This window comes from Drosophila melanogaster, chromosome X, assembly GCF_000001215.4.
Source record: "Drosophila melanogaster chromosome X".
NCBI classification, from domain to species: domain Eukaryota; kingdom Metazoa; phylum Arthropoda; class Insecta; order Diptera; family Drosophilidae; genus Drosophila; species Drosophila melanogaster.
In genome coordinates this window covers 12683718-12696035 of record NC_004354.4, presented here as the reverse complement: position 1 = coordinate 12696035, position 12318 = coordinate 12683718, and the positions used below count along the sequence as shown (strand labels likewise).

Genomic DNA, 12318 nt, shown 5'->3' with positions numbered 1-12318 from the left:
TGTCCACGTGCAACTGTGGGTCACATTTAATTAACACAAATTTCCATTAATGTGCATTAATTACAGGCGACTTCATTTTGTTGAACTGGCATATGTTATGCCGAACAGGCACATCAATTGTGCCTGACATTTGATCAGACTCGACATTCGGTTTCCATCAAAATTGAAACGCAGTTAATTTATATTCCATTATTTGCGGTTCGATTATAATTGAATAGTATTAACTAGTAAAACAAACGAGGGCACTTGAAAAACGAGCCAAATGAAAATCTGAGCGGCTTTAAAATGCATAATAGTGTAATGTTGAAATTAACCGGTTTTTTTTTATGAGCTACAATGATTAACGAAATTATCCTTTAACAATGATAAATATCAAACTATTTATTCGACATTTATTTCATTTTTTTTTTATTTTTGTTAACTGCCCTTGCCGAAGTGTATTAAATATTTACAGAGTATTTTTAATTCACAATTAAATAATGAAAAGCCAGGTTTGCTTCTGCACTTCGGCACTCCTGCCACGCCCACCAAACTCCCACCACATTTTTTTTTTTTTTTCTGTTCTAGTGGGCTCTGAACCCCCAATGTCGAGCAATTGCCTTTTTATTAATTAATTTATTTGGTATTGCCGTTGTGTTTTATTGCTGCTTCCACCGTCGTTGTGGCATGTGCACAACTTCAGTTCGTTTTCATTTCGAATATTATTTTCATTCTGATGTTCTCACAAAAAATATATATGTCTTTCTTTAACATATGCACAAACAAATATTTATTCACAAAAAAAAAAAAAAAAATCTTAAAGTTTAAAATTAAAGAAGTAGTTAGAAATCGATTAGAGTATCTTTTGGTTCAACCATTTGTTCCGGAATTTGTTTTCATTTTGATTTACAACACGCATTTTTTTATTTTTTATTTTTTTGGCTGGCCGCTATTTGTTGATCTCTTTCTGGTTTATTCCTGCTGTTATTAATATTAAATATTTATTTTGTGATTTTTATTTAATTTGCAATCTATAATTGCAATGTGATTGAGCTTTTTCAGTGACGTTGAAAAAGTGTTGCCTACATTTGGGCGCTTCAATTCATTTTCAAGTGATTGTGTGCGTGTGTGGGTGAGGTTAAAATGATCCACCTGTTCTGCACATCCACTACCCCCTCCCCGCACCGCGCACCCCGCACCCCGCACCCCGCTTAACAATCAAAATTAAAATGAGTGGCTTATTAAAATTTTAACGCTCAAAAAGCATTTTACTCATCAGTTTTTTTCTTTCTTTGCTTGGACAGCGTAAAAAGTTGGGTGGCGTGGGTGGAATGGGTGGAGTGGGTGGTTGGGTGGTTGGCAGGTGGTGCAAAATGTGGAGTAAAGCGAGCGAAGGCTACTTTGATGTATTTTCATATTCCGCCGAGACTCGCGAAATACGCAGGCTGTAGAAAGTGCAGGGGGTTTGGTTGGGTTGGTGGTGGGTGGGGGAGGTAGAAAGTAGACTGCCACAAGGACGAAAAGGACTCTACTCTCTCTCTGTTTGGTCAGCAGCCAGTCTATCTGACATTTAAAACGCTGATTGATTTTACTTGCAATTATTCTTTATTTCATCAAACCAGCCAGCATTTCATCATCTCATTTGGCTCGCTTTATTTTAATTACATTGATTTTGATTAAATGCCGCGCTCTATTTGCACATCATTAAAATTTGAAAATTATTAAAGTGGCAAAAACAAAAACTAAGACAAACACAAATTTTTGCCACCGCATCAGGATTTTCAGTGGGTGGAAATGGTGGATGGGTGGATGGGTGGATGGGCGGTGGGTGGTCCTTTGGTTAGGGGGATGTTTTCTGCGATAATCCCTTTTATGAGAAAGTTTTCACCGCATGATAATTGCAGAGGATTGAAATTCATTTTTAAAGGCAAATACAAATAGTAACCTTGCGCTAGATAAAAAAAACACAAAAAAAACATGCAGCAATGATTTCAAAAATATTTCCAGTTATTTCAGTTACATATATCTTAGCGATATTTTCTCGTAAGTCTGTAAATCCATTTCACTCTAGTCACTTTCAATTATTGCCATCCACAACAACCAACCAACCAGCCATCCATCAGTAATCGTCCTGCGCCGCATCCTTGTATCCTTCCTGCCGTTTCTTCCAACGTGAAAAAAACTGAGGGTTGGGTGGAAGGCGTTTTAAAATATTCAATTGGCTGCTGCTCATTATTTGTTAAGTGGCTTAATGAAAGCGATTTCACCCCCCCCCCCACACACACCCCTTCTCTTCATGCCATCGGGATTTCCCCTTCTTTGCCTGACCAGTAGCTTTAATTAAATCGCATTTTTTAATGTGTTTGCATAACTTTTGCCTACACTCGACAAATATTTCGCAACGCTTTATGAGCGGAATAATAATGGTATTAGGAATAATCTCATGGAAATTTAAATTCATTAGGGAATGAAAAAGATCATTTTTTTAACTCAAAATATGGTTTTGAAATCAAAAGTAGTGCTTAGGACTTTTCAAAGGATTTAATTGAAATTTTGTTATAGAACTTTCTTATACGAATAATTGAAAGTCCATTCGCTAAGCTTAGTATATCTCATTTCTTCTTCTTACAGACAAATTGGCCAGCTGCTTTGTGTGCAAGGCGGAGGCGTGTCCCCGCACCCGTCCACTAAAGAAGGGGCGTGGCCAGCAGTATGGCATTCCGGACGAAACAATACCGGCGGGTGCCCGCGTCTGCAATAGCTGTCAATGCAAATCGGTGCGCAGCCGCTATCCAAATTGTCCGCTACCCACATGCCCAAATCCCAAGGATCGAGCCCAGCGTCTGCGGAACATTCCCTCCCGTCTCTTCGAACTGGCGCCCGAGGTGCGTGATCCGTTGATGGCCGAATTTCAAATACCACCGCATGCAACACGCTGCTGTTCGGCCTGCCTAATGCGCATTCGTCGCAAGCTCGATCCGCAGCTGAATCTCACCGATGGCTCCAGTGGCGGTGCCGGCAGCGGCAGTGGCGGCGATGAGACGGATGTCAGTACCTCGTCGTGTGATGAACGAGAGCCGGGCGGATCCGATACCGCTTCCGTTGAGAGTCCGGAGAATTTGCAGCGGCACAAGTCCCTTACGATGGTCAAACAGCAACAGCAACAGCAGCAACAGCAGCAGCAGCAACAACAGCAGCAGCAGCAGCAACAGCAACAGCAACTATCGCAGCCACAGCCACCTCCGCCAGCTCCGCAGCAGCAGAAGGGTTCGTCTGGACGAGGTGGTGATCAGGGTACACCACTGATTATCACACCAACCCGAATGAGCAGCAAGTCGGGATCGGGCGGTGCGCAAACAGCGGGCGACAATGAACGCCTACTGCCACCCGCCGCTGGCCAGGCACCCAAGAAGCAAAAGACCAGCGAGGAATACGATTCCTCGGCCACGGAAACGGCGGATGAGGAGAACGAAAACTCGCCGGCCAATCGTCAGAGTCCCAAGGTACTATTCCATGGCCATGGACATGGACATGGTGGTCATGCCAATAATGTGGCTGGTCTGCAGCCGCCGGTGGCCAATATGGGGACGGGTGGTGGTGTTCAACCAGGTGGAGCTGCTGGGCAACAGGTCAACGGACCGATTAGTATGCGACGCGAGGCGGTCAACAATGTTCAGGATTGCGTATTCTCGGTAATTGAGCGTTCGCTGAAGCACAAGGGTCCGCAACCGAAGGGCGGACAGGGTCAGCAGCAGGGTCAGGGGCAAGGACAGGGCCAGGGTCAGGGTCAGACTCCAGGTCAAAGCCAGTCCCCATCCCAGCAGCAACAGCAGCAGCAGCAGCAGCAATCTGCCAATAATCTGGAACGCAAGGAGCTTACCATTGTAAGGGAATACCGCCAGGATCCGGGTATACTGAAGCAGCAGCAGCAGCAGCAGCAGGCTGGCGGAGCACCGCCCACCTCGGCTGCCGGTAGTTTGCCGCATGGCACCTCCGTACAGAAGCTAACAACCCGGCCAGCTGCAGTGGCACCACCGCCACCGGCTCATCCACTGACACCCACCAGCACTGGATGTGCGGGCAGCAACAACGGAACCAGCGATAGCCTAGCCACCTTATCGGTGGTCAATTCGCACATGGGCATGGTGGGAATTGGTCATCCGGGCCCGATGGCCCACGCAAGTTCCGCCGGAGGAATCGGTGTGGACAAGGCGACCATAACGCCGGTTGTCAAGAGCTCTAGTGGATCATCGAAGAGCGGCGGCGGCAGTGCGTCCAGTCACTCGACAGCCACACCGCCGGAGACCATAATCTACAATGTGCCAGTGGCGCATCCGCAACGTGGTATACCACCACCGTCGCAGCACTCGGTACATCCGGCCCATCCGTCGCATACACAGCATCCGGCCCATCCGCAGCATTCGTCGCATGGTCAGCATACGCAGCTGCAAGTGCCGGAACCGGAGCCGCAAACATTGGACTTGAGCATCAAGAAGCCGCCGCGCGATGGCCATTCGCCGCACACGGGAGCCGGAGGATCTAGCTCGTCTGGCTCTGGATCGGGTGGACCGTCCTCATCGGATCGACATCATGGCCCACCACCGCCGACCATGTCGATGAAGCACATTGTACGCTCTGGTGGCATGTATCGCGGTGACACCGTAACTGTTCCATCGCTGGCTGCACCCAGTTCGTATCTGTATCCCACACGGAGTGTCAAGACCATTGGCGGCGGTGGCGTGGTGCCCGGTGTGCTGCCCGGTGTGCCTGGTAGTGCACTATATCTACAACCAGTACCAGTGCCCGTACCCATTTCCATTTCCGGTCAAGGCCAGTTGCCGCCGAGAGCTGGACAACCGCCACCGGCACAGCCGCCATCCGGCAGGGGTGTGGCCAAGGTGCCACCCAAGCTAAGTCCCCAGCAGGCCCATCACTTGCATCCCAGTCACGGACACTCGCCATCGCAGCAGCAGCAACAGCAGCAGCAACAGCAGCAACAGCAGCAGCAACAGGCGGCTGCAGCACAACAACAATTGCTGGTGAAAAGCGGCTCAATCACCCATGGAACACCGGCCAATAGTGCCCAGCAACAGATTATCGTTCATGCACCAGCGACGGCAGCAGCAGCACCCTCCTCCCTGCTCAGTCCCAAGTTCGATGGCTTGGTCAGGCAAACGACACCAGAGGGTGTGGGTTCCGTTGGACCCGGAGGAGCAAGTGGCAGCGGCAAGCATGGCTCGATAACGCAGGGTACACCGTTGCACATGCCACCGCATCATTTGGAGAGCAAACGGCCATACGAGAGCTACTACAAGAGCTCGCAGCGTCACAGTCCCGCCCAACAGCCGGGTGGCAATCAGCAATTGCCGCCGCCGCCGCAGCAATCGTCTCCACAGGCGCCACCTCCGCAGGGCTATGGTGTCGGTGTGAGCTCACCCTATGCCCGATCGCCGTTCGCCGGTGTCGTGGAACAGCCGCAGGTGCTGAGCACGCGACAAATTGTGATGCACGACTACATAACCTCACAGCAGATGCAGGGACAGCAACAGCAGCAACAGCAGCAGCAGCAGCAACAGCGCAACATGTCGCGCGGCAGCAGTGCCAGTGGCGGTGGAGGCGGCGGTGGTTCCGACAAGGAGTCACCATCGCCACGAAACAGTGTGGGCAGCGCCAGTGGTTTCGCCTATGGCGGCGACAAGGAATCGGCACCCCGTGGCCGACCGGAGTACTCCAGTCGTGCATCGCCAGCCGATCATGTTAATAGGTAAGTGGGGGAAATATGGGAAATGGAATTTGCATATATATATATATATATATATTTATTTCAGCACTCCGAGTCCGCATCGCACGCCGCCGCCACAGCGCCAAGGCGTCATCCAGAGGCACAACACGGGCTCCAAGCCACCATCACCGGCTGCTCCGCCACCGAGCCGGATGCACATGCCGCCGTATCAATATGCGCCAAGTAAGTTTTTTTTGTGTAAATTCTAATACATTCTAATACATTGAATTTCATAGGTGGTCACGATGCATTGGCCTCGTTTGTGGACGTGGCCGTGCAGCAGCCGCAGTTACCGGTGCCGTCGCAAAAGGATGACAAGTCGCCGGGTCCATCAACGGCGCCGGGACAAGTGCCCGGATCTGGTCCACCACTTGGACCATCACCTCTGCCGCCACACGCTGTGGTCGGCGTGGCGCAGCCACCGCCGCCGACCGCACACCACGATCAACGGTATCGCGATCTGACCCTGCATCACCATCATCATACACTGGTGCAGCAGCAGATTGCGCAACAACAGCATTATCGTAGCCTCAATGTGGCGGCCCAGGTCGATATGCAGCGGCAGATGGATCAGGCGAAACGTGTGATGCGCCACCAACAGCACCAGGTCCAGCAGCAGCAGCAGCAGCAACAGCAGCAGCAGCACAACCATGCCCTGGAACGGGACAGGGAGATGCAGGAACGGATGCGCGAACGGGATCGTGAGCGGGAAAGGGAAAGGGAGCGTGAGCAGCGGGAACGAGAACGTGAACGAGAACGCGAACGTGAACGGGAGCGCGAGCGACGTGAACAGGATCGTGCGCGGCGTGTGGTGGCCGAAGAGCGGGAGCACGATAGTCGACGCATGGAGCGCATGTTCGCCGGCAATGTGGTCACTGGATCAGGTGGCGCCGGCGGCGGAGGACCGTCGCCCGGTCAATTTCTGCGGGCTTCGGTTCCGGAAACTGGTCCACCACGCTCAATCCCAGATCGCGAACGGGAATCGTAAGTATTAATCGCATATATGTACAATTAGCCCAATTAGCATTAGCCAATATAATGATATTAATCATCACCCCTACAGGTACTATCGTCAGGCACACGGCGGTCCAGCTCCAGAGGATACGCCCGGGCAACTGAGCGCCCAGAGTCTGATCGATGCCATCATCAAGCATGAGATCAATCGTTCCAATGATGCCACCGCTGGCCCGGGTCGCGAATTTCCGCGCCCATCGTTCGTTCATGCTCCGTTGCCGCCACGTGGTTCCGGATCGGGAGGCGGCACCGGTACACGATCCTCACCGGCCAATGTGCTCCATCCGATGTACCTGCGCGATCTACGCCAGCCGCTCGACGGCGGAGCGGGATCAATGCTTACGGCGGAGAACAATGGCAAGCCCAGCTCGTCGGGATCGCCCAGTGTGATTAATATTGATTTGGATCAGGAGCGCATCTCAGCGGCAGCGGCAGCAGTTGCCCAGCAGCAGCAGCAGCAGCAAGCTCCGCCTCCGTCGCAATCGTCGCAGTCTAGATCCGTGCACGGTCAGCTAAGGACACCGACCTCGCAAGCTGGCGGATCAGCGCCCAGTCCACAGCAGATTCATACGAAGAGCATTACCTTTGGGGAACTAACCGATTCGATAATTACCAGTGACTACGGCACCAATCCTCATCTGCGGCCACCATATATGGCCTATTTGCAGGAGACGCAGTCAATTCTGCCGCCGGATCGCTGGAAGCAGAACCGTCGTATGCAACAGAAGGCCGAGGAAGCGAAGCACCATTCCCAGCAGCAGCAGCAGCAGCAACACCAGCAGCAACATCACGCCCAGCAGCAGCAGCAGCAGCAGCAGCAACACCATGCCCAGCAACATCATCCGCAGATGCCGGGCACTGGCTCTGGCTCGGCTCCAGGTGGTGCTGGTCAGGGCGGTGGATCGGGCGGCCCGGGTAGCGGTGGTGGTGGCGCCGGCAGAGCCAGCACACCTGGCGAGGATGGGCGCAACATAATCCGAATGCCACAGGCGGTCAGTCCGCGAAAATTTAATCATGAGATGATGCTACATCATGTGATGGGAACGACGGGAGCGGGTGGTGAAGCTGGTCAGTTCTTCCTACCCAGCCGTGTCGTTCTGCCCGAGCAGAGAGGAACGCCCAGCGGTGGTGGTGGAGCGCCTGGAGCCGGAGGTCCTGGATCCGGAGGCGGTGCTACCACCATTGAAAAATATGTAAAGACCCGCATTGCTGAAGTGATGCGCGATGATATTGGTTATGGAAAGAATCGGACTGTCGAGGTGCGAACAGAGGATGAAGTAACCGCCGATATGGTGGCACATTCGCATGCCGCCGTCCATGCTGCACATGTGGCGCACGCAGCCCATGTCGCCCATGCCGCTGCTATGGAGTTGCAGCACAGAAGCAAGGAACCACCGCCGCCAGAGATCAGTGTGTCACGTAAGACGCCCAACCAATACGAGGTGGTAGACGCCAGTGGTCGGCGCTCAGCTGGCAGTGGTTCCGTTTCGGTTTCCGTTTCGGGCGCCAATAGCCACCATTCGCCGTATCATCCACCGGCGGCGGCCTATGCCCCCAGCACCTATGCCTTCCCGTACAGCGCCCTGAATGTGCCCGGTGCCGCCGGTGGATTGCCACCGCACCAGCCGTTGCAGCTAGCCCACCAGGCGGTGGCACCACCTGGTGCCTTTGCCAAGGCCAAGGCAGCGCATGCCCTGAGTGAACTGGGTGCAGTCGGTGGTGGGGTGTCATTGGTGGTGGGCGGCGGCTCTGGAGGAATTGCAGGCGGACCAGGTGGTGTCTCAGTCGGTGTCGGTGTACCGGGCGGCGGCGGACCAGGAAGCGGTGGCGGCGGCGGTGGCGGTCACAATTCCAGTTCATCGCAAGCATCTGCTGCGGTTGCCGCTGCCGTTGCAGCGGCGGCCAGTGAGTCCAAGCCGCTGCTGTTGTCCAAGTACGATGCACTCAGCGACGAAGATTAGTTGTGACTGCCGGCGTCGTCATCGGCGTCGGCGTCGCACCTGCGGCCAGCGACAATAGCAGTAGCAGCAGCACTAACGCCCGGCAGCAGTACGAGCGTGGTATACGGCTATCCTGGCTACCGGCGACACTCTCAGCATCAGCAACAACAACAACAGCAACAACAACAACAACAGCAGCCACCGCATCCGCATCTTGTCCAGCAGCAGCAGTCGCCACATCGTCAGCAGCAGCAGCTGTACCAGACCACGGTGCTGCCGCCTCCATTGCAGTCCCAGCAGCAGCAACTCCAACAGCAGCAACAGCAGCAACAGCAGCAGCAGCAACTCCACCAGCAGCAGAGGAGTCTCTACTATGCCAGCGAGCATTATCCGGGAGGCAACGGAGGCAGCTCTGCCGGCGGCAATCCGGGCTACTACTGACAGCAGCATCTGCAACATTAGCAACAGCAGCAGCAGCAACAACAGCAGCAACAACAACAGCAGCAGCAACAACAGCAAATGAAACACCATAAGTTGTAGAACAAGATGCGTGAGCTAGGCAAACGACATGTGTAAAAAAAAAAAACAAAATAACAGATAAGAAAAAAGGCTTTAACAAAAAGAAGAATTAAATTAAGAGCAGGCAAATATAATAGGCAGGCAATTGAGAGATCACAAGAGATGCGGAGAGGAGTCAAGTGGAGAGCAGACGGCAATGCAGACTTGACAACATTTTAGGTATAGTTTTTGTCCAATGAAAATGATTTAGACAATTTAAAAAAGTGCAAATAAACAAATTGTGGATGCAGGAGAATGCAGACTAGCATAAAACTTAAAACTTTAACTATATGGATTGTAAATTTGGCACGTCCAAAAAAAGACTTTTTAAAGCGTGATTCAAAACATTTTCTTAGTAATTTAACGCAAATCATTTGTAATTGTATATAAAAAAAAAAATGCTAAATCTGAGCAAAACGAAATCCGTATTCTTTATGTCGCCTAATTGTACATGTCCCCATTTGTGTAGACGCGTGTGTCCATGTCCATGTCCTTGTTCATTTTTTTTTGTCATGTTCTTGTCATTTGTTATTTGTCCTTTGTCTTTCGGTCGTTGATTCCCTCTGCTCCTCACACAGCTCCAGCCTCAGCACCCCGAGTCAGAACGTTATGAGAATGGTAGTGAGAACAATTTAGATGCATATATATATATATAAAACTAAAGATCACACCACACACACACACATATATATATATATACAATACACTATGAGTATAAGGAGTAAACAAAATAAATAAAACACACTGTTGGGCTGTTCTTAGAAAAAAAAAACAAAACAAAAGAAAACAAAAAACCTAAGCAAAAGTAAACGAGAAACAAGTAAATATAGATATATATATATATTACCTATAAAACACTTTAATCATTATTTAAACGACTTATTGTAAATTTCATAAAAAACTGCGCATACTTTTAATGAACATCATTTAATCAATCTTATCAATACATTTACTACAACTATTCGTTTTTTTTTTTTTTGCTATTTTTATATGCAAGGCCTAATTTATGGAGCAAGATTGTGTTTTATTCCCTTCTTAGGCAAGCGCTATTGAATTATGTACGTTTAATTGCTAAGCTAATGAAAGTTTTAATGTAAGTAAATTAAAAGTAAGCCCAATACATAGAAATATATATATGGGATATACATACGCATATTTTTTTATATAACACTTATGTCATACGAAACAGTTTTAGTGTTAAACTACTTTACTGTTTAATTCGTTTTTTTAAACTTATTTTTTTTACACGCAAACGCGAAACAAACGTGGGGAAACCAATTGAAAAACGTGAAAACAAAAAAAAAAATTAATATTTTTAATACATAATGAAACTAAAAACGAAACAAAATCTTTATAGTAAATATATATGAAGTAAACAACAAACGCTAAGACTTATTCAACAAAACAAAAATTGTAAAATATTAAAAGATAAACGATATATATATAACATTCATATATATATATATATATAAATATATATATGTGTGTATGTAAAAGCTAACGACACAGATATTCGCAACCCAAATCCGAAATCGCGCGGAAACGGATACGGAAAACCCGAAACGCAACTCTGGCCGAGCGGCGCGCAGCAACGTTTTAGTTAAGAGCAGGAAGCGTATTTTTTTTTATATAAAAAATATATATATATACATATATATATATAAATTAAATAAAAAACAAATTCTATATATACAGAAAATTTTACAAAAAATATATATATATATATATGATAATAAATGTATGTAAAGCGGCAGCATAACAACTAATGGAATAAATCATAAACAGCGCCAGAGGTTCGAGCGGATCGATGGGGGTGGGGCGATAGCGGCCGGAACTGGACGAACGGACACGCGAACGAACAAGGACTCGAGGAGCCGCCCACACAACGAAACAGCTAGCGTCGCCCCCACTCCGATCGCCGCTGGCCGATCCTCGATTGTGAGCACTTTCTACACATATAAATGAATATATATATAAATGAATAATGTATGAATAACCGAATTTTATAGCTGGGCGAACTACAAAAACGTCGGCTGAATGGATGTAAAACAAAACAATGTGTATGCACAAGGCGTGCCCTGAAAATGATTTAAGCAAATCACATTAAAAAAAAAAAAAAATAAAAAACAAAAACAAATTCAAATTCGCTATATTGAAGGACCTTTATTGTATTGTTTTTCCCGTTTTTTTTTTCTGTTGTATCAATTAAAAATCGATATAGTTGTATGGGAAAACGCAAAAACAACAAAAAAAAAAAATAATAAGAAACAAACATACAAAAATTACGAGTAAAGGCGGTTTTTGAGTGCATATTGATAACAATAAACACAAATTATGAATGCAGATAACACACACGAGAGAGGAGCGAAATGAAAAGTAAACAACAATATTATGTGGAGTATATGCATATAATGTGCGCCGAGTCGCAGAGCTAGAGCTGATTATGATCGATACATGATAATGATGTTTAGCACTTAAGTTTTAGTTGTAACTTTATGCCTTAAGTTGTAAGCTTAAAAATAATAATATAAAATTAAATACAACATATTAAAAAGCAAACAAAACAAAATAAAAACAAATACAAAAAAAAATAAAACAAAAGAAATGTATAACAAAATGTTCTTGTTTTTATCTGCGAATTAATGGTAAAGGCGGTTTATTGCTATAAGATAATCTGGATTCTCTGTGTCATTTTTTGAAATGTAAGTCATAAAATAATCAGTTTTTTTGGCTCCAACTTACAAAATAATTGTCTTAATATGGAATGCCACAACTTCAAAGGGTCTCAATATCATACCACGTCGAGCTAGTAATTTAATTTCCAATCATACTGTGTTTAAACATGGTACATTTAGTTTTTCGTAATTTTTTGCAAATTTTGATGTTTACAAAAAATGGTCCAAAAATAAATTTTCACAAATCCTTCATAAAATGATAGGGATCGTTAGGAATGGTAATTAGCTGCCAAAAACAGTTATTTTTTTCCTTCGATGTCATTTTATAGAGAAGTTATGACGAAATTTCCGTTTGTAAAATTAAGTTTTT

The 12318-nt window shown here is 47.4% G+C and overlaps 1 protein-coding gene across 4 annotated transcripts in view; it reads left to right on the top strand.

Moving 5' to 3' along the window:
• Smr (Smrter) overlaps positions 1 to 11833 on the top strand; it is a 58416-nt gene extending 46583 nt beyond the window's left edge. For 2 of the 4 annotated variants that reach the window (NM_167334.2, NM_001272562.1), the window contains 4 exon segments: positions 2611 to 5743; positions 5808 to 5944; positions 5998 to 6745; positions 6825 to 11833. In NM_167334.2, coding sequence (NP_727634.2) covers positions 2611 to 5743; positions 5808 to 5944; positions 5998 to 6745; positions 6825 to 8736 — 5930 coding nt within the window. In that variant the 3' untranslated portion in view covers positions 8737 to 11833. 4 annotated transcript variants of the gene reach the window in all.
• The last annotated feature ends 485 nt before the right edge of the window (positions 11834 to 12318 follow it).